At 45.3% G+C, this 21417-nt stretch overlaps 1 protein-coding gene across 26 annotated transcripts in view; it reads left to right on the top strand.

Moving 5' to 3' along the window:
• Nucleotides 1–1197: 1197 nt before the first annotated feature.
• Nucleotides 1198–21417, top strand: part of POU2F1 (POU class 2 homeobox 1) — a 175247-nt gene continuing 155027 nt past the window's right edge. For 11 of the 26 annotated variants that reach the window (XM_070077408.2, XM_070077406.2, XM_089299635.1 and 8 more), the window contains exon 1: nt 1246–1339. Coding sequence is in view for 7 of the 26 variants with exons in the window: in XM_051857136.3 (XP_051713096.1) it covers nt 1279–1339 (61 nt within the window). In the remaining 19 variants the exon portion in view is untranslated. Of the gene's footprint in view, nt 1340–2063; nt 2149–21417 lie in introns of those variants that run through there. The other 15 variants (XM_051857140.3, XM_070077415.2, XM_051857137.3 and 12 more) reach the window with 8 other exon arrangements.

Here is a 21417-nt window from a genome sequence, read left to right as displayed (position 1 = left end):
TCCGGACTGACTAAGGCTGTTTTTTTTAAACCTTTCTTTGCTTACCACGAAATACATTTTTTATATTCCAGAAAACTTTAGAAAAATCTTAATATTTATTAAAAACCGTAAGATACTTCGACCCAGGTCTTCGCCCGGGGAATTTTTATTACTGTTAACTCTCAGCACGTTGTGACAACGGGACAGCTTTCACCCCTGTCACGTTTACTCCGAGTGAAATTCACGATGACGGTGCTGCCGGTTTCGACACTTTTATTTCCCAAGCCATCACTCTGCCGCTAGGTTTTAAGAGAGGTTCCAGGAGCCCAGGGGAAGCCGGTCTGCCGGTGGCGCTCGCAGGCTAGGGTGGCGAGCCGCGCAGCCCGGGGCCGGCCTGCCGGGCGTTGGGAACAAGTAGAGCAGAAGGGATTCGGGGCCAATTACAGCCATCGCCGGACACTCCCCCTCGCTGCGGCTGCGGCCGGGGCTCCAGCACAGGCAGAGTTGGGGGCGGGGAATCGTTCTGATTCAAATTTAGAGCGGGACGCCCGCGCGTGGCTCAGCAGGTGCCTCACGGCCCGGCTCCCCCGCGGCGGCCGTTTCCGCCTCTACCTGCCCACAGGGCCGGAAATTACCTAGCAGGGGAGCGGCCCCTCCATTGTTGTCAGGGTTTCAACCACGCGGAAAAAGCCTGAGCAAAGTGACGCGCGGAGGGGTGCAGGCGCTGGCCGGCTCCCGGACCCTCCACGTGTCTCCACGCCCACGGCCGCCGCTTCCTCGGTCCCTCTTCTGCAGTGCCCGCGGCCACTGCGGGAAAGGCGGCGCAAAGTTGGGTGGGGAGCCAGGCGGGAGCCAGGCGAGAGGGCGGAGAGCAAATACTGGCGCTCATCACCCTGCGCTTGATGGGTTACGCTTCTGAAGGGTGCGAGGACAAGGGAGCGCATGCGCGGCTCCCTTCGGGGCGCCTGGAGAACGCTGCGCACGCGCAGAACCCAGAGGCGGCATGGGGGGGGCTGTAAAAATGTAGGGAAGGGGTGACTGGCAGGTTGAGGGCGCTTCAGCCATCCAAGGACCGGGGCGACCCGGAAGCGCGTGCGCAGAGCGCACGAGGGGGTGGAGCTCTTCCAAGGGGGCCGGCGTGAGCAGCGCCGGCCTCGCGCGCCCCCTGGCGCGCGCCCGGAGAGAGCCGGGCACGGGAGGGGGCGGAGAGGAGGGAGGAGGCAAGCGGGGCGGGAGGGGGAGGGGAGCGGGAGCGAGGGAGGGTTTATCGACCGGGCGATTTTGGTTAAAATATTCAAAATGGCGGACGGAGGAGCAGCGAGTCAAGATGAGAGTTCAGCCGCGGCGGCAGCAGCAGCAGGTAATCATTACAGCATTTTACATATTCATATTCATACTCAACCCCGGCTCCCGCTGCCCCCCCCCGCGACTTAGCATAATTTATTAGTACTCAGGATTATTATAATTAACGGCGGGGAGATGGGGGGCCGGGGAGCACGGAGCCCCCGCCGGGCGCCGAGCGGAGGGGGAAAGAGCCTCGGAGCGGCCAGGCGGCGGGGGAAGACCAGGGGCAAAGGGGGCTGCGATCCACCGCCCTCCTCCTGCCCCCGGCCCACCCCGCCGCCGGCTCGCCGGCCCGCCCGCCGGCACCGGCCCTCCTCCGCCGCCGGCCGCCGGCCGCCGCCGCCTCCCTGCCGCCGAGCCCGGACCCGAGCGGGTCCGCGGCGGGGCGGCGGGGCGGCGGGGCCGGGGCAGAGGGAGAGGACAATAAAGACATTTTACATATTCATAGCTGCCGGGCCGGCGGGGCGCGGCGGGGCGCGGGCAGGCGGCGGGCGCGGGTGGGGGGGCGTGGAGGGGGATGGAGGTGGCGGCGAGCACAATGCCGGGGAGGCGGCGGGCCGGAGCGGACCCCGGCGGCCGGACAGTCGCACGCGTCTGCCCTGGGGAGCGGGCCCGGGCCGGGGGGCCTGCCGCCGCGGGGGTGGCCCCGAGGGCGGCGGGCTTGCTCCTGAGGAGAGCGCTCCGCCCGCGCTCGGCCGCCGCCGCCGCCGCCGCCGCCGCTCGGGGTCCGAGTGGGGCTGAGCCCGGGGTCACGGCCCCGGCGCCTCGGCCGCGCCCCGCTCCTTCCCGGTGTGGCGGCCCGACCTGAGCCGGGCCTGCGTCTAGGTGGGTAGGGGTGAGCGCTGCTGCGAGGGCCCTCGGGGCGGCGGGGGCGGGAGCCCGCGCGCGGGGTCCGCTTCGCCCCCTTTGCGGGGCGCCTGGGTTGGAAGGGGCCCTCCTCGGGCGAGGGGAAGTTCACCTCGGAGGGCATGTCCTCCGCGGCCACTCAAGTGTCGCCTCCATCGGCCAGCAGTTCCCGTGGGTCCCGGACCGGCCCCCCTGCGCCCCGCCGGCCGCGGCGAGTTGGGTCTGAGGTCCCTGGCGTGGTTCCGGCTCCGTGCCCCCCGCTCTCGCCGCCTCCTGCCGCGTTTGACCGGGGGCCGGGGGCCCGCGAGGCCCCGGAGCGCGCCGAGGCCTCCCGCGCCCTCCGTGTCCGGGGCTGCCCTCCTGCCCCGGGCGGCCGGCCTGACCAGCCCACGGGGTGCTCGGTTCCCCCTCGCCCGCGGGGCTCCCCCTCCCTGGCTCTGTGCCGCCGCTTGCTTGCGGGGTGCTGGGTGCTCTCCACTCGGCTTCTTCGCCGAACCTCTTCTCATTTGAATAATGTCTAATTCGGGGAGGTTTATATTATTGAAATGGCCGCCTGGCTTTCCCCGCCTCTCATGTTTAGTAATTCAGACCTTTAATAACAGCCACTCACAGCCCAACGCCGTGTTTATATTTTACATTCGCCCCATGTGCTTTTGTGGTTCGATATGATTTTTTTTTTCCCCTTGGCAATCCACAGGGCTGTGAGATCAAACCCTGGCTGTGCCGGGAAGAGAAGGAGGGAGCTAGGCCTTGGCTCCTCTGGCAGTAGTCTAGGCCTCAAGTTCCCTGCCGCTTGATTTATTTACTAATAACCGCAGTGACTCCCCCACCTACTGCCCCCCACGCACCCCTCCTGCAGGGGCAGAGCAGGCTCTCCTGGGGCAGCAACAGCAAGCACACAGCTCCCAGCTAAGCACCGACTCTGTACTGGTTTGTGTTCTCTGCAAAAAAGACTTTCTTAACAGCTTGCAGTCACATTGGGCCTAGGGGGGAATCTGCCCTATTTCTCATTGAATACAAATTGGTAACTTTGTTTTGGAGGTAGTTCCTCCCCCCCTTTTTGCTCCCCACCCCCAGGTATAAACACTTTTCAGCTTTGTAATGGCCTGCAGTGTCTGTAAAACTAGTAGTCTCCCCTCCCCCTCTTATGGGATAACTAAGTATTTTAGAAATTCCAATTAACACCATTTTCATAATTTCGCAGTGTGGTGTTCTCTTTCCAAGCTCTGCATTCTAATTTAAAAATGGGACTGACATAATTTTGTGCTATCGCTGTCATGGATTTGCTTATTTTAATTATAGCACTCCTGAAAACAGAAATGGCGTTATATTTTCTTTGAGTGCTTGTGTCATGGTTAAATGAGTGAAAATAGAAAAATAAACACAGAGCATTGTGTCTGCCCTAATCTTGGAACTTAACCCGCCTCCCAGCGCTCTCCTCCCTTTGCTTTAACTTGTCTGGATTGATTTGATGTTTTATCTAGACTTAGGATGGTTGCTTGTAAGAAGCAGATTAACGTTTACTGTGCAGAGGAAATAATCACTTTGAATTTTAGTCATTACCCTGGTAAAGTTTTCTTTAACATTTTTATTTCGGTGGTTGGGCTGTGTGTGTATGTGTCCATGAACATCAGTGTTGATGATGGTGTTGCTTCACATTGGTTGTCACTGCCAGTTGAGGGAAGTACTCTTTAGGAGAGTAATGTGTGGCATTAATATGTAAAACCTATGAGATTATGTTAAGGCACTTCATGGCTAGCTGCATAACTGTTTTTGGGGCTTTAGTGTTCAGTTTAATTTGTAACAAAACTTCTGGATTTGATGGAGCAAAAAGCATGCTAATTTCAAGTAACCAATTCTTACCATTTTTCTCTTACCACACCCCCTTACTCCCCAAGTAGGCAGGCCCTGAATGCATCAGCAAAAAACCCCAAAAAACAATAACTTTCTAGCTTTCATGAGAATGTTAGGTGAATGACTGGCTCAGAGACCTGCGGCAGGAGGCTGGATGGACAAACAGCAGTAATATGATTGCATGCCTTAAGGAGCACATGTTTTTGCACCCGATTCCCAAGATGTGGTCAAACTGATGATGTCATTGAACAGAGGACAAGGTGCAGTTAATTTGATTTATTGTCCTGAGGTGAAGTGTAGCAGTGAAGCCTTCTCATAGGGAAACCATTTATCTTGGGACAATTTCCTTTATAGCTGCAATTTAACCACTACTGAGGCTGTAGATATTTTATCCAATATGATAAAGCGTGCGTTGCATTTTACAAGTAAAATTTTAAATAGCAGGATTTCACTGTGCAGGTTTTTGTTACACAGAAAAGGATGAGTAGGAACTGGCTCTCTGTTTTGCTTGGCTTTCCAGGCTGTTGTAAAACTCATTCCCCCAAATTCTTAAATCTTGACTTTGAGTTTTGAGTAAGTGTAGAAACAATCCATATACGTGAGTATTTTAGGTAAGTTCCTGGTGAGGCCCCGTACTAAGACTGAACACAGCCCAGGCTAATGGCATGAGCATTTGCCTTCGGGCCTAGTTCAATGAATAACACAGAATTGAAGAGCACAAGGGCTATATATTTTAGGTTGAATTATACTTCTTTAAATAAGTTGGAGTATCGCATGTGCTTTGAGAACAGTTTTCAAAATAAAGATTCGGAATTCTTTTGGTGTTTGTCTTAAATTGGTCAGGACAAGCAATTTTGTTGTTTTGATTAGTGATTTTTAAAATTGTTCCATCGCAAGGTAGTGATTTCACTTAAATTTTTTGATGCAACTGTATTTTCTTGTTAGGAATTTCTTGTCATCATATTTTTCGCTAGTTTATCTTAATTTGGTGATTAAAATGTCTGGGGAAGTTGACAGAATTGTGCTGTGCTTACTCCTAACCTTAATTTAGGAGCCATGCCTGATAGAGTAGTAGAGGCTACCCTTGAGCTGCTGTTAGCTTGTAATCTGTCTGTCTCTCTTTCCTATCTGTCAGGCAGCTTTTTTCATGTTTCTAAAAAATCCATTGTCACTCTTTTATTCACTCACTGGACCTATTCTTAAAATGATACTTTCGAATTAAGGTCTTGAAAATTCTTGTGACAGCTGACCAAATGTTTTTAATTTGTAAAGGACTGTTCTGCTTCCAAGCCATTACTATAAAAGTAATTTTTAACCTCTCCCCCCAAATTACTTTCTAATTCCTTTCATTTTGTCATTGTCAGAATCCTAGTAGTTAAGGAAAAAAACAAACAGTGGCTGTTACTGAGGTTGTGTTCTGCCGTATTTTAGATTAACTATTCTCTGCATCAGTAGGTAGTATAAAGAAGAAGAAATAAAATGTTTCATTGCTGCCTATGTTGAAGTAATTGTTAATCTGTCATACATCTGGCCAGTGGATTTTGGAATAAGTTTAGGGCTCAGATGTTAAATTGCCTTTAGCAAGCTACCAAAGATGTTGAATAGTGCTTTGAATATCTTAGGGAGGTGGTTCTAAACTGAAGGAATTAAAAATTTCAATGTTACCTTTCACAAATGTTTTCCATTAAAAATGAAATTTGAAGTGTTTCTTGAGTCTGTATTGCTTCTTCTTGAATTTGGTTGTGCTTTTGAATTGGTCACTCACTCTTGTGAATCTCAGTGTCCTTTGTGCTTGGAAGACTGATATGTGATGGTGATTGCCTTATTGTGAATTATTTTTATTTTTAGTATTGAAAACCTACAGTCCCAATCTTTGCACATTAGACTTCTTTCAAACACCACTAAAAATAATGGTGTGAGGCTATCATCAGCTGGTTTTTTTGAACCAGTAGTGGTTCAGTTATTATGGTTTGGGTGACTGATAAAGATTTGCTATGAAACCTGATTTTAAGCAGGAATGTGTTTTTCCTTAATGGAAGTGATTACATTTAGAAGTAGTCACTTAGTTATTGTTTATAGAACAAAACTAGTCCCAGACAAAACATGCCCGTTTTGGTTACCTATGTCCTTGTTTCTGGTGGCTCCCCAAATCATAAATGCCTGAGCAAACATACTTACTATGTCTTCAAGGAAATCTAGTATTAGGTGTTAGAGTGAAAGTTGTAGATTTGATTAAGCAACACATCTGCTGTATTGGAGTTTCCGTATTTGTTTTCAATGAATTCTTCCCTGTTTTTCTAGGAAAGATTTGGACCAAAATTTTTCTTATGTTTATGTGGCTGAAATACAGAGGGAATACTTAAGGTTCCTGGAGAATAGCAGCTTCCTTATGCATCTTTTGCTGAATATTTTGTATACTATTGCTGTTTCATGAGTAAAGATAGTTGAATAACATCATAGATTTTTAAGTAAATTGTGCTGTTATTTCTAATTATGTTTTAAACTGGAGCGAGCTCTTATAAACTCTCAGCAGTAATAGCAGTGGCAACAAAAATAGCATGAGTTAGAGCCATTGCCTGACTTACTGCTCCATTTAGAGTATATTTAGAATTTGGAATATGAGAATTGTCTCTGCGAGTTTCAGAGCCTCTGATTTGAAGAAGCTCTTTGTATATGTGGTTTCTAAGGCTCTGTTTTTGCTATAGGATGTTGATTTATTAAGCATTGCTAGGATATCTTTGTCTACTCAGTGACTGATTCAGCGCCTTTGTTATTTCAAAATTTCTTCCTTTTTTTTTTTTTTAAAGTTTTATTTATTTGTTTAGTAGAAAGGCAGAGTTGAAGAGACAGGGAGAGATAGAGATCTTCCATCCAGTGGTTCACTTCTCACATGCCCCCCCCCCCCCCCCCCCCAGAGTTGAGGCTGGTCCAGGGCCAGTGCTGGGGCCTGGACCTCCATCAAGTCTCCCACGTGGGTGGCAGGAACCTGAGTACTTGGGGCATCATTTGCTGTTCTCCAGGCACATTAGTAGGATGTTGGATCCGAAGTTGAGGCAGGACTTGATCCCAGGCACTCCTTTATGGGATGCAGCCATCCCAAACTAGTTTAACCATTACACCACACCTCCTGCCCCCCATTTCCCCTCAGTTAGACAAATATTCAAGCTTTGAATGGGTTTATTACAGAGAGGGAGAAGAAGGGGAGAGAGAGAGACATCTTTCATCTGCTGGTTCTTTTTCCAGGTGGCTGCAATGGCCACCAGAGCTGGGCCAGTGAGAAGCCCGGGTCTCACATCAGTGCAGGTGTCCAAGTGCTTGGGCCATTTGCTGCTACTTTCCCAGGCCATGGAGCAGCTAGGACAGAAACCTGTGCCGAATTGGGTTGCTGCTGTCACAGGTAGCGGCTTAACCCACTCTAGCCCACAGTACCGGCCTCTTTTAAAATACTGTTTGGGAAACTTTAATCAGAGAGGATTAAAAGAAAAAAAAAAAGACAAGATGAAAAGCACAAAATTAAGCTTAGTGTATTTGCAATATTGAAAGTAATAGCAAGTACAATTTAATTTATCACATAATTTACATCAATTCTCTGTATAACTTTATTGGTTTTTATGTTGGAATCATAGAAGTAGTATATGAAATTAAATCAGTAATATAATAATTGTGGTAGTTTTTTTTTTCCCCCTCTAGTGAGCTTTCTAGAAACTTAGATATTCTCTTGGTTTAGTACACCGTTTTAAAGATTTATTTATTTATTTGAAAGGCAGAATTAGGGAGAGACAGAGATCTTCCATCTGCTGGTTCACTCCCCAAGTGGTTACAATGGCCAGGGTTGAGACAGGCCAAGCCAGGAGCTTCATCTGGGTCTGCTGTATGGGTGGCAGGGGCTCAGGCACTTGAGCCATCTTGCATTCTTTTCCCGAGGCCATTAGCAGGGAGCTGGATTGGAAGTGGAGCAGCAGGGACATGAATTGGCAGCCATATAGCTTTACATGCCCCACTACACTTATTTTAATGGTCTGCTTAATTTAAGAATTGTGTTTTTGCTGATTCATGCTGCAGCAAGTAAGAATATTATAATCAATCTTTAGTTGAATGTTTCTTAGGTTATAAAAAATGTCTGCTACATCCTGGATCCAGTGCCAGTCATCTTTGGGATGACAGGGAGATACAAGAGGGCTGTGGAGGAGTTGGTATGTTTACTTAAGCAGGGAAATTTTTAAGACAATGTATATAATTACATATTAAAATATGTAACAGATAAGGAAGATCAGAGAAGAGATCAGGGTGTGTCCAAGTTTGAATCAGCCGAGGCCTCCCAGAGTGTTATAGCTGGGAGGTAATTTAGATACAGTCTGTCCTAAAGCTTTCACTTCTTGGTAAGGAGAGGAAGGTTTAGTGACAGCAGCTCTTGAGTAACAGATGAGAATACAAAATCTTGGGACTTTCTAGTGCCCTCCTTGCACCCCGCCCCATCTTTTCCTCTGCCAGTTGCTGCTGCTGGCCAGGGGAAGCTTTCTGCAGAGGTGAGACTTCTAAGTGAAGCCTTGCTGGGCACAAAGAATTTAGAGGAACGGGAAGGCCATTGCAGGAGGTTGTGTTCAGTGTGTGCTGTATTGGTACAGAATGAGGAAGCGTTTGTTCAGGGAAGCTGCTGGGAGTTTCTGAACCAAGGGCTGAGGCGATAACAGTGATGTTTCAAGATTAACAACATTGGAGTACGAGATGATTTGAAATAGCAAGGGAGAGATTGGATCCATAGAAACTGATATGTTGCAATTGCAGTTTTTGGTTTGTTGACTAATTGCCAGATTGCTGCCAGAGATACAAACATCATAAAACAATTACCTGACCCTAAGAGACTTTCAGTCTAACAGTGATATAAATGAAATGGAGCAGCAGTAAGGACCCTTCTTGTCTGGTCTTCAGAAGGAACTGTTAGGTTTCTGATTGGTGCGTCTGTGTTGAGTCTTGTGGACACTGAATTATCTAGTTGATTTGGATTACCTTTCAAGTCGAGCTTAGCGTTTGAGCCAAATTATTAACCTAAAAGGAAGCAAATAGGAATACATGGGCAGCTATAGTAGCATTTCTCTTAGCCTCATTCCTAGTGTTTAATCCCCGTTTTACATCCCTATGCTTGTTATGTATTTCTTTTATTGCTTTCATCTTTAAACTCATTTCATGTTTTATGTGGTCTACCTTGTGTCCTTTTCTGGAGCAAGGCAGGTGTAAATAAAATGACTGTAACCATGACATAATGATAATGTGTGTATTTTTATAGTACCTTAAAATTTATAGCAGTGCTCTCATTTTCATTACCTCAGTCCTTTCAGGCAAGTATTATTATACCCATTTTATAGTTGAGTAAAATAAAGTTCAGATTGAGTGACTTCCCAAGGTCATGTGTTTAAATAAGCATTAAGTGTGTGTGGGGAACAGCAGGACTTCCAGGGGAGCTGTTACTTAGGCCGTGTATTGGGCTGTGGTAAAAGGCAGATTGTGCTCTGCATTGTCTCAGTTTGGGTTGCCTTTGCCAGACAGTGGAGGATTTTATTTGTTGTTTGTTCTGGACATGCTATGGTTTAGAGTGTTTAGCTGCTAAAGGCAGAGGGGGCATCAGGTTTTGAGCTTAGGTCCATAGAAGAGCAGTACCTGGAGAGGGAGTGATTTGGGGAATAAGACAGTGAATTCAGTTATATAGCCATGTGGTTTGGCATGTTTGGATAGATCTTAGGTTATACGTTCCTTGTGGAAATTGAAAATTGTTTAGTGAATCAAATGTGGGACAAATATATGAATACTAGGATTGAGATTTATGCTCATGTCACTGTGTGTGGACTGTGCATTGAGTCTGAACATTGTAAATTCTAGACATCTCATTTTGGCTTTGGCACTGACTTCTATGGCTATTTCCTTCAACAATAAGATGGTGATAATACCAGTGTTAGAGGGATGCTGTGGGGAGTAGCAAATTGATAGCAGAAGCATTTTCAAAGTACTCTAATAGTTTCTCTTACATGAGCACCAGAGTAAAATCAGCAGTTTTATTACTTGTGCTGCTGTAGAGAAGGAGCGGCTGTAGCGGATGATTGATTCGGTGGAGCATCTCACTGTGGTTGTACATCTCCGTGTGTGCAGCCAGCAGAGGAGTGCACCCTGTTAGTGCTCTGGGAAAACTGTACAGAATGGAGATGCTGCATCAAAGCAAACACAGACTTGTCCTTGATTTCAGACATTGCATTATGTAGCCCTGCACCCACGTGCGCATTCTTATCCTGTACTCCACTGTTTCCTGAAATAAGAGACTCAACAGTTCTACCAGGGAAGTCCCCTAATGGACCCACCGCAGGTACAGCACTTCTGTGACCGGCTTTTAAGTTTTCAGGAAAGTCTCACTAAAAATTGAGGTTTGGAGAGATGCTTTAACCTTCACTTTCCTGCACCCTTTTCTCTACTCCTCACTTCCAGTTTGAGAACCCTTGGTTTTTGTCAGGGACCTGTGTTTGAGGTGTTCTGAGAATCTTCCCTCCACTGCCTCCTCCCTTGGGATGCCATGAAGTGCGGTATGGTGTAGTGAAAAGCGCAACCTGGGTTCTCGGTCACTAATTAGCTTTGTAACTTGACAAATTATGTCACCACAGATTTTTTTCAAAATTTGCATTTGTAAAAAACAAGAGGAATATCTGACTTTTAGAAGTCTTCTGTGTTATTTTTCAAAGGAAGAAGTGGAGCTGTTCTGATTGAAATTGGACTTTGGGGAGGAAAAGCATCTTCTGCTACTTTCTGTAGTGGCCCTTGACACGCTTAGGCCTCCTGCTGGGCATGATGTGAAAACTTGAGTTTTTTTTTTTTTTTTAATAAAGGTTTATTTATTTTTGAAAGTCGGAGTTAGACAAAGAGAAAAGAAGAGGCAAAGAGGTCTTCCATCTGCTGGTTCATTCCCCAAATTGTCCGCAACTGAGCCAATCTGAAGCCAGGAGCTTCCTCTAGATCTTCCTACACGGGTGCAGGGGCCCCATCACTTGGATCATCTTCCACTGCTTTCCCAGGCCATAGCAGAGAGCTGCGTCGGAAGTGGAGCAGCTGAGACTTGAACGGGCGCCCATATGGGATGCCGGCACTGGAGGCGGTGGCTTTACCTGCTGTGCCACAGTGCCGGCCCCTCTACTTATCTTATGGGACCTATGTACCCATTGTTCTGTCTCCACAAATAGTCATCTTTCAAGCCTGAGCTCCTGTCCTACTTTCCCTGAATTTAGCACTTGATTCGTGTTCATTTAGTTAACTCAGCACTTCATTATACCTTGTCTTATTTTCTTTAATTGATTGTGTAAGTAAATCTTGTCTCCTCCTTAGAGGTTTGAGCCAGGCTCATACTGCTGGGGACAGAGTAGGCATTCAGCAGTTAATGCTCCATTGATGAAATGAGCACTCCTCTGTCTTTGTTGTGAGCAGTCACCTCTGGACTTTTCAGCATGTGAATGCCCCGGCTCACCTGAGTTCTGAAAATCTGTATTTTTAAAAGGTTCTACAGGTGATTCAGTAGTGTGAAGTGCTTACTTGTTGGGTTTCAAGATGTGAACAGTGGTCCTCAATGCATCAGAAAGGCGCTGTAATTGTGGGACTTGGTCTAGCTTTTTGATCCTGAACAAATCACCTAACTGATCTAAGCTATGGGATTCTCATTGATAAAATCGTGGGTTGGGCAAGATAAGTAGTTTGCATTCTTTTTTTTTAAACTAAGGAATTCTTCAAAAACATCTTTTGTATGAAGATCAGTAAATACAACAGATGCTTTGAGCATCTTGGCTTTCATTTGACAACCTTTTAATGGACACGTCGAGAGTGGAGAGCATAGTGAGCTTGATCCTATTGGATGGCTGGTACTGAAAGATGGGATATAGTTTAAACTTGAGGCATCCTACTAGATAAAATATGAATGAGGGCAGTAAACCTAACAAGAGTGGTGGTACTCGATGGGAGTATGAACTGAATTGTGACTGACTGAGGCTGTCCTTCGACGTTTGTTTAATTCAATAAATACCGTATTTATTGGGCTTCTACTCCTTGCTGTTCACTCAGCGCGGGAGATTGAGAAGACACTGTCTGTGCCCTCTCAGACTAAGCTGTCGGAGAGCTCACAGTCTGTCAGGAAAGTCATACATTACCACTGTGCGTAGTTCAGTGAGGAAACCATGGGAGGTTCAGAGGGCATTAAGAGCATTCTTAGAGTACTTCTAAAAATACAGGTTTTCGTAGCCCTCCGATATTAGGAACTCAGGTGAGCCGGGGCATTCACATGCTGGAAAGTTCAGAGGTGACTCTGCTCACAACAAAGACAGAGGAGTGCTCGTTTCATCAATGCAGCATTAGCTGCTGAATGCCTACTCTGTCCCCAGCAGTATGAGCCTGGCTCAAACCTCTAAGAGCATTCTTAGAATACAGGAGGGTTTGGGAAGGCTCTGTGAGGAGGTGATGTTAACACTGAGACATTAGGATGGATCAGTCCAAGGCTGGGTGTGGGAAGTGGGATTGAAAGCAGCTGAAGGAGGGCTAATGCCATGGTACAGTGGGTAAAGCCACTGCCTTCAACACTGGCATCCCATATGGATGGTAGTTTGAGTCCTGGGTGGACAATTGCCTATCAGCTTTCTGCTAAAGCACCTAGGAAAGCACTGGAAGATGGTTTGGGCCCCTGTGCCCACATGGGAGACCTGAAAGAAGCTTCTGGCTCCTGGCTTCAGCCCCTGGCCCAGCCCCAGCCATTGCAGTCATTTGGGGAGTGAACCAACTGCTGGAAGATCTGTCTCTCCCTCCCCCTCCCCTCTCTCCCCCTCCCCCTCTGTAGTTGCCTTTTTTAAAGAAAATGGAACAAAGGGAATAGCACAGATGTAGTTCTTGAAACTAGTGAAATAAACCTAGCACTATCAAGGAACTAAAGTTTGGCATAGTTAAGAAAGAGTAGGTTTAGTTGACAAGCTGATGATTTTCAAATTAAGTTATTTTCATGATCTTTATATTTTTTAGTGAACAGATCCACAGTCACAATTTATGAATGATATTCTCTACCTTCAAACAAATGATCAATAAGGCCCCATGCAGGAGGTAGCCCACAATAACAGCTTCTCATAAATTTCAATAGAATATATACATTTAAAATTTTTGTACATGTTGTCTTTGAGAATGATACCAAAGTATATTAAAATTAAAAAAGAAATTGAGGCAGAATGAGAGGCAGGGAGATGGGGGTGGGGGTGAAGGTCGGGGGAGAGATTGAGAATCTGCTGGTTCACTCCCCAAGTGCCTATAATGGCTAAGGTTGGGGCTAGGGCTAAGGCTGGGCCAAGGCTGGAGCAGGAGCTGGGGATACAATTCAGGTCTCCTGTGAGGGTGGCAGGAGCCCAGTTGATTGAGCCATTACTCCTGCCTCCTAGGGTATAAATTAACAGGAAACTTGAGTTAGGAGCTGGGAATTGAACTCTGATATAAGACATGGGCATCTTAACTGCTAGGCTAAAATGCTCACTCCCAAAATTGTGTTGTTATTTACAGTTCTCCCCTCCCCCAAATCTATCCATTTATTTGAAAGGTAGAGAGAAAAAGAAAGAGAAAGATATCTGCTGGTTTACTTCCCAAATGGCTGCAATGACTGGGGCTGGGCCAGACAGAAACCAGGAGCCAGGAACTTTATCAGGGTCTCCAGTGTGCGTTGCAGGGGCTCAAGTAGCTAGGTCATCCTCAGCTACTTTTCCCAGGTGCTTTAAGAGAGCGCTGGATCAGAAGTAGAGCAGCTGGGACTCCCACTCCTGTGGGATGCTGGTGTTGGCAAGTAGTGGCTTAACCCACTACGCCACAATGCTGGCCCCTGTGTATCATATTTAATAGTGTCAGTTACTCCACAGTCCCTCCAGCACTGATATTTCCCAGTCTTTTAAGTTTTTTTAAGATTGATAGATGAAAAAGTCTCACTTTTAATTTTTAGGTTTTTGTAATAGTAACATATATTTTACTAAATTTTTATCTTTTCTGTATATTTTTCAAATGTAGAACAACGATTTATTTGTCTTGTATATTGCACTGTTTCTAGCCATTTCAGAGTAAGTGTAGTTTTCCTGAAAATTTAGGACTTTTTAGACAGTCTCTTTCCAGAGTGTCTTTCATTGCCCACGCCCTCCGGCTAATTCCTACACCTTTTTCAGAAGCACCTTAGGGATGGGAGTGAACTTGAGTCACTCTGCTCTTTGCTGGTCAGATGCTTTAGAGTCCAGCAGTTTCTTTCCTTCCTAAGGACTTGGAACTAAGGAGGGTCATACTAAAAGCTTTTCAGTGCTGGATTACCCTGTGCTCTAAATTAGCCAAGTTTGGGCTTCTCTGGGACATGGGGAACAAGTAACATAAGGAAGCTGACATGAAGGAAGAAGGCATTTTAATTTCTGAGTGGAAACAGCTCAGCACTGGTATATGTTAACTGGGATTGACATATAGCAGTGACATAATTGCTGTCCCTTGGTGGACAGAAATATGACAGCGACTTTGAAGGGGAGAGAATGTCTAACAAGGGCATGATTATGCGTGCTGTGGAGTTGAACTGCCTCCCTAGCTGGTCTGCTTATTTAGAGAGCTAAGAGGTCAGTAGACTCAGATTGTTGCATGCATAGGTTTTCCCCTCATATGTGGGGCACGGTGATGGCAGGGAGACATCAGACAAGAATTAGGTTGTGGTAAAGTTTCTTTTGTATATTTCCTGGTGGTGTCCTTTTGGCCATTTTTGTCAAATTTCTATATTTTCCTTTTCAACTGTTGGTGCATTGTTTTTACAGTTTCTAGTGCTACTTGTGGAAGAGTAAAATGTTGATCAATATTGTAAGCAATTTTAACCATATGGTGTTCTTGACTATATTTACAGTCATTATTTGCATTGCTGTCTCTTTCGATAAATAAAAATATTTTGGGTATTTTCTGATCTTTCCCTCCCCTTCTCCCTTATTCTATTTAATCCCCCTTCCCTTGTTTCCTCAGTAAATTGAGGGTTGACTGGACTTACTAAGCCTACATATTATGTTCTTGAAATGTTCCTCTCCCCTGACTTTTCATGTACTCATTTTTCATGATCCCTCAAATTTAAAAAATTTTTTCCTTGCGCTGCAATTGAGTAAACTTTATTTTTCAATTATTAGTTTCATTTTGTTGTTCCTCTAAAATTTTAAGATAGTTTATAGACTCATAAATTATAGCAAGAAATGCAAAAGAAAAATATAAGCTAATTTAGGAAAATTTAATATTTACTTCCCATGGGGCACAAATAGGTGCTTCTCTGTACTTCTGAATAGATTATGTGCAAAGGGAAACCTGATCAGTGTATGTCCTTAAAATGTGAAGGCAAATACTTACTTTTTTTAAAGATTTATTTATTTATTTGAAAGGCAGAATTACAAAGAGGCAAAGGCAGAGAGAGAAAGGAGAAAAATATCTTCCATCTGCTGGTTTACTCCCCAGATGGTCACAACGGCCGGAGCTGGGCCAATCCGAAGCCAGGAGCTTCTTCCAGGTCTCCAGCACAGGTGTAGGGGCCCAAGGACTTGAGCCATCTTCTACTGCTTTCCCAAGCCATAGCAGAGAGTTGGATCGGAAATGGAGCAGCCGGGACTCGAACCAGCAACCATATGGGATGCCAGCACTGCAGGCAGTGGCTTTACCCGCTGCACCACAGCACCAGCCCCCACAAACAGACTTTTAAGAAAAGCACAATTCTTGGCACTAAGATCCAAAGGAAATTTCTTCCCAGAGGCCTTATAAATTAGGACCCCTTCTAATGGGGTGGCCTCAGCAACACTACTACTGAGGATGCTCCAGCAGATTGCATCCTGCTGTTCCACCAGCCAAACACATCTTACCAGAGCACCTTTAGTCAAGGCTACGTTGTGAAGGTTTGCAGTGGCGAGAAGAGGACATTGGTTGAAGGCCACACAAGACTGTCTTAACAGGAAAGAGATTTTCAGATAATTACAAGGATGGAGATATTGCATATCTTTTTGGCAATCTTCCATAAATATTTTCTTTTGTATACAGTTAGCACAGGGTTACTGACACAATGTAGGCTCTCAGCAAGTGTTTTCAGAGTAAATAATGGGTTGTACTGGGTTTGAAATTATGGTTATTGAAGATAGGGACACAAGAGGGTCATGCTGTTCAGGGAGACTAGCTGGCAACTCAGGATAGCATCTCAAAGGATAATACCAATTTGGCAGGCTCCTTTGTATGCCTGGTTTGCAAAAACTCAATTTTATCAGCATAGTTGCAGGTAATCAAGTTCAAGGAAATTGAGTCTTGCTAAACATAGACAGAAATAGAAATAATACCTGTTTGTGTTATTCTGTTAGCCTATTATGAGAAATATAATGGTGAAGTAGACTAGAATTGCAAACCATTTAGCAGTACCTTACCTTGCGTTAGAGAAGCTAAATTTAATCGGAAGAGTTGCTTAGTGACTGTTCCTTGGCCAAGGAACTTAATTACGCTAAGAGTCAAGATACACCTTCTGTGTTGGCAAGAGCATACTTTGCCTTGAACAGTGCTAGGCATATCCTGAGTATTTTTGTTCTATAGGCTTTCCCTTCTGATTCTTGAAAATTAGTCCTCCAAAAACATCTTGTTAGTCACTGACAGATGAAGAACACTAGGTTAAATAGTTTACTTAAAAAGTATTTTAAAATAAGGGGATCCAGTTGAAATTAAATGTTTGGATTATTAATGGTGAATCTCCACTCCCCACGTTCATGTCTGTTGTGCTAGCAAGACATGGTTAACCTCTGGTTGTATTGCACCTCTAATTGCCCACCCCCCCCAAAAAAAAAAAACAAAATAAACAAACCCCTCATAGTTGTAGTAAATGCAATGTTTATCTTGTGTAGTTTTCTCTGCTTTACCAGAGCAGAGCAGAAGAACACACTTAGAAGTGCTGCCTACAGGCAACGATTCAGGAGCAATTCTAGCTCAGGTCCAAGTGTACATACACACAGCAAGTAAACTGCTCTGGCTGTGGTTATATTTTAGCATTGTAGTCACATCTGATACTCCAATCCCAACCCACCCTTTTATTTTCATCTCACAGGTGCTGGGAAGGCAGGAAGCAGAATATATAGCCCCTTGAACAACAATATACTTTGAAAAGTGATCACTTTAATGCAGATATGAAAGTTGCCTGTCAGCATTAAACCAGGATCCTGGAAAGACTGAAATTGACATTAGGTAGAAGGACCAGGTGGTGTCAGGACAGTTGCTAGCCTTTTGAAAAAAAAAAAAATTGTCAGGGTCCTTAAATAATATAATAAAGTGAATTGCACAGAGAATAAAGCTTTGAATGTTGAAAGGAAAAATCAAGAAAGTACTGGGACAGAAGTAGGAATAGTTTTTATGTAGTTTTTGGGATGGAAGGGCTTTTTTTTTTTTTTTTCAAGATACACAACTTAGATGCCATAAAAGGAAAAGGTTATTAAGATTTAACTATCAGGTTCTACCTGCTAAGACTCTACAAATAAAATTAGGTTAACATGAAGTATGACAGAAAAATACTACCCTGTGTTAAAAGGTAGAGGACTGATTTTTTTCTTTTTTAAGATTTATTTATTTGAAAGGCAGAGTTACAGAGAGAGTGAGACAGAGAGACAGACAGATTGGTCCTACACCCACTTGCTTGCTCCCCGAATAGCCATAATGGCCCACGCTGGGCCAGGCAGAAGCCAGGAGCCTGGCACTGCATCTGGATTTCCCACATGGATGATAAGGGCACATCTTCTGCTTTCCCAGGTGTGTTAGCAGGGAGCTGGAGCAGACATGGAGCAGCAGATACATGAGCCAGAGTTTACCAGCATCACCGCTTAACCCACTGCACCACAGCTCCAGTCTCTCATTTTTCTTAATGTGTTAAGTACTATTAGATATCAGTGGTATAAGACAAACACCCCAAAAGAATAATGGTCAAACTAGAGGTGGCATTTGGTACAGCATTTAGGATGACATTTGGAATGCCCACATCCTATATCAAGAGTGCCTGGGTTTGAGTCCCATCTCTGCTTTTGTTCTAACTTCCTGCTGTTGGTGCACCCTGGGAGGCAGCAGGTTATGGGTCAACTGCTTTGTCCCTGCTGCCCACTTGGGAGACTGGCATTGAGATCTGGTTCCTAGCTTCAGCCTGGCCCAGCCCAAGCTGTTGTAGCAGCTGTAAAGACAAAAATTCTTCAAGTCAGATGTAAAACAAAGGGGTGAAGACGTTGGAAAACATATGCTTTGGTGGGGTAGTGGAGAAATTTATTATTATTAATATTATTTTAAAGATTTATTTCATTTATTTGAAAGAGTTACAGAGAGAGGTAGAGACAGAGAGAGGTCTTCCATCCACTCGTACACTCCTCAGATGGCCGCGATGGCCAGAGCTAAGCCGATTCAAAGCCAGGAGCCAGGAGCTTCCTCCAGGTCTCCCACGCAGGTGCAGGGGCCCAAGGACTTGAGCCATCTTCTGCTGCTTTCCCAGGCCATAGCAGAGAGCTGGATCGGAAGTGGAACAGCCAGGACTCAAACCGGCGCCCATATAGGATGCTGGCACTTCAGGCCAGGGCTTTAACCCGTTGCGCCACAGTGCCATCCCCTGGAGAAATTTAAAATTAGAGAAAAGAGCTGAAAGGAATAATGACCCTAATTTAGAGGTAATAGAGGAGTATTTCTTTCGTTTTTTTATTTGACAGGTAGAGTTATAGACAGTGAGAGAGAGAGAGAGAAAGGTCTTCCTTCTGTTGGTTCACTCCCCAAATGGCCCCTACGGCCGGCGCTGTACCCATCTGAAGCCTGGAGCCAGGTGCTTCTCCCTGGTCTCCCATGCAGGTACAGGGGCCCAAACACTTGGGCCATCCTCCACTGCCTTCCCAGGCCACAGCAGAGAGCTGGACTGGAAGAGGAGCAATCGGGACTAGAACCCGGCCCCCGGAGTATTTTTTTTTATACCTGTGGGTACTTACTACTTTAAAGGTGGGACATTTAAGTTATGAAGGGATTCCTCCAATTTCTGACTTAATATGCAGGCCAGTAGACGATTCTGAGTTTATCCCTCACCTAAACTTGTGTAGTATTCATTCTTCCTAGATAACGAAAAGTCTGCTGTTGTTCTCACTTTTTAATTAACATTCCTGCACAAATATCTTTAATTAGTCCTTGTGTTGTCCCATTGAAGTTTTTTTCCTGTGCTTTGAAATCCTTCCCTGGAATTTTTGACACTGGGGTATCCATTCTGATTCAGAACTCAATTCAGGAGCTTTAGAGGCACTGAGATAGCAGCTAGTGGCCTTTCCTCCTCTCCTGTTTTACTATCTGCCTTTTACTGGCCAGTGTAAAGCAGAAACTACTAGCAGAATTGTCTCTTGTTGTAAGCCATTTGTCTTCTTACAGGCATGACTCTACATGGTCTGCAGGATCTTTCTTCTAATTCTTCTTCTTTTTTTTTTTTTTTAAGATTTTATTTATTTGAGAGGCAGAGCCACAGACAGAAAGATCTTCCATCCACTGGTTCACTCCCAAATGGCCGCAATGACCAGAGCTTGGCCAGTCCAAAGCCAGGAGCTTCCTCGGGGTCTTCCACATGGGTGCAGGGGCCCAAGCACCCAGGCCATCCTCTGCTGCTCTCCCAGGCCACCAGCAGAGAGCTGGATCTGAAGAGGAGTAGCTAGTACACGAACCAGTGCCCACACGCATTGCCAGCTCTGCAGGTGGAGTCTTAGCCCACTAGCCACAACACTGTCATTCTTTTTAGTGCCAGGTGAAATAACTAAATATTTTGTTTAAAAGAAGGAATTAGAAATCCCCTTGAGGGGCTGGTGTTGTGTTATAGTTGGTAAAGCTGGTGCCTGCAGTGCCGGCATCCCATATAGACACCAGTTCAAGTCAGGCTGCTCCTCTTCCGATGCAGCTCTCTGCTGTGGCCTGGGAAAGCAGCAGAAGATGGCCCAAGTCCTTGGGCCTCTGCACCTGTGTGGGAGACACAGAAGAAGCTCCTGGTTTCTGGTCAGCGCAGCTGCAGCCACTGTGGCCAGTTGGGGAGTGAACCAGCGGATGGAAGATCTCTCTCTGCCTCTGCCTCTGCCTCTGCCTCTGCCTCTGCCTCTGCCTCTGCCTCTGCCTCTCCTCTCTCTGTGTAACTCTGACTTTCAAATAAATAAATAAATCAATCTTAAAGAAATAGCAACTTAAAAAAAAAAAAAGAAATCTCCTTTATTCTAGCTACTGCCGGACCATACACAATGTCAGCAAAAAGTTACTTGAGCAGATGATGTGATGTTAAAATAATTTGAAATCAAGCTTTGTTATGAATAAGTTGACAGCAAGGTTTGTTGCTGGAGCTGAAAAATTAGTCAACATACAACTTCAGTTTGCGGTATTAACTTAGGGTGGAGTAGTTCTGGGTAATATAAAATAATAAGTCATCACATTTGTTTTTGCCCAGTGTATTTGCTTGCTTAATAACACTAGCCATAATAGTTGACATCTGTTGAGCCCTTCCGGTATGCAGGTACTGCGTGTGCTTCATGATTTAATCTAATTTAAATCTTAGATCGCACCATGATGTTGGCATTGTCGTTAACTGTTTTGTAGATGTGAAGATTGAGGCACAAGGAAGTTCCATGATTTTCCAGAAGTTAAGATAACTAGAAAGTGTTAGAGTTTAGTTTAAAATAATTCAAGGATACTGACTTCAGTAAACTCCCATATTAGATTGGTTAAGGAAGATATTTATGGCAGAAATTCTTTGTTACTGCCAAATGGATTTTGCAAAATGGATTTTGGAGATAGTTATCTGTTGATTGGTAAAATAGTTTTAGAGATAATTATATGTTTGAATGCTGCCTGCTTTGTACTTTTATAGAGTGATTGTGGACATTAACTGTGGATGAACTAGAAGCACCAACATTAATATTTTGTCTTCAGAATTTGCAGGCTGCAGTCAATTCTGAATAGTTAGACTTGTCCAGTGATAGTCAAAATAAATGCCATGGGCCAGCGCCGCGGCTTACTAGGCTAATCCTCCGCCTTGCGGCGCCGGCACACCAGGTTCTAGTCCCGGTCGGGGCATTGGATTCTGTCCCGGTTGCCCCTCTTCTAGGCCAGCTCTCTGCTGTGGCCAGGGAGTGCAGTGGAGGATGGCCCAAGTACTTGGGACCTGCACCCCATGGGAGACCAGGAGAGGTACCTGGCTCCTGCCATTGGATCAGCGCGGTGCGCCGGCCGCAGTGCGCCGGCCAATGGAGGGTGAACCAACGGCAAAGGAAGACGTTTCTCTCTGTCTCTCTCTCTCACTGTCCACTCTGCCTGTCAAAAAAAATTAAAAAATAAAATGCCATGAATGAA

This window comes from Oryctolagus cuniculus, chromosome 7, assembly GCF_051225735.1.
Source record: "Oryctolagus cuniculus isolate XC-2025 breed Fujian yellow rabbit chromosome 7, ASM5122573v1, whole genome shotgun sequence".
Lineage (NCBI taxonomy): Eukaryota > Metazoa > Chordata > Mammalia > Lagomorpha > Leporidae > Oryctolagus > Oryctolagus cuniculus.
The sequence above is the reverse complement of the archived record's forward strand: the minus strand, read 5'-3'. Positions and strand labels throughout refer to the sequence as shown.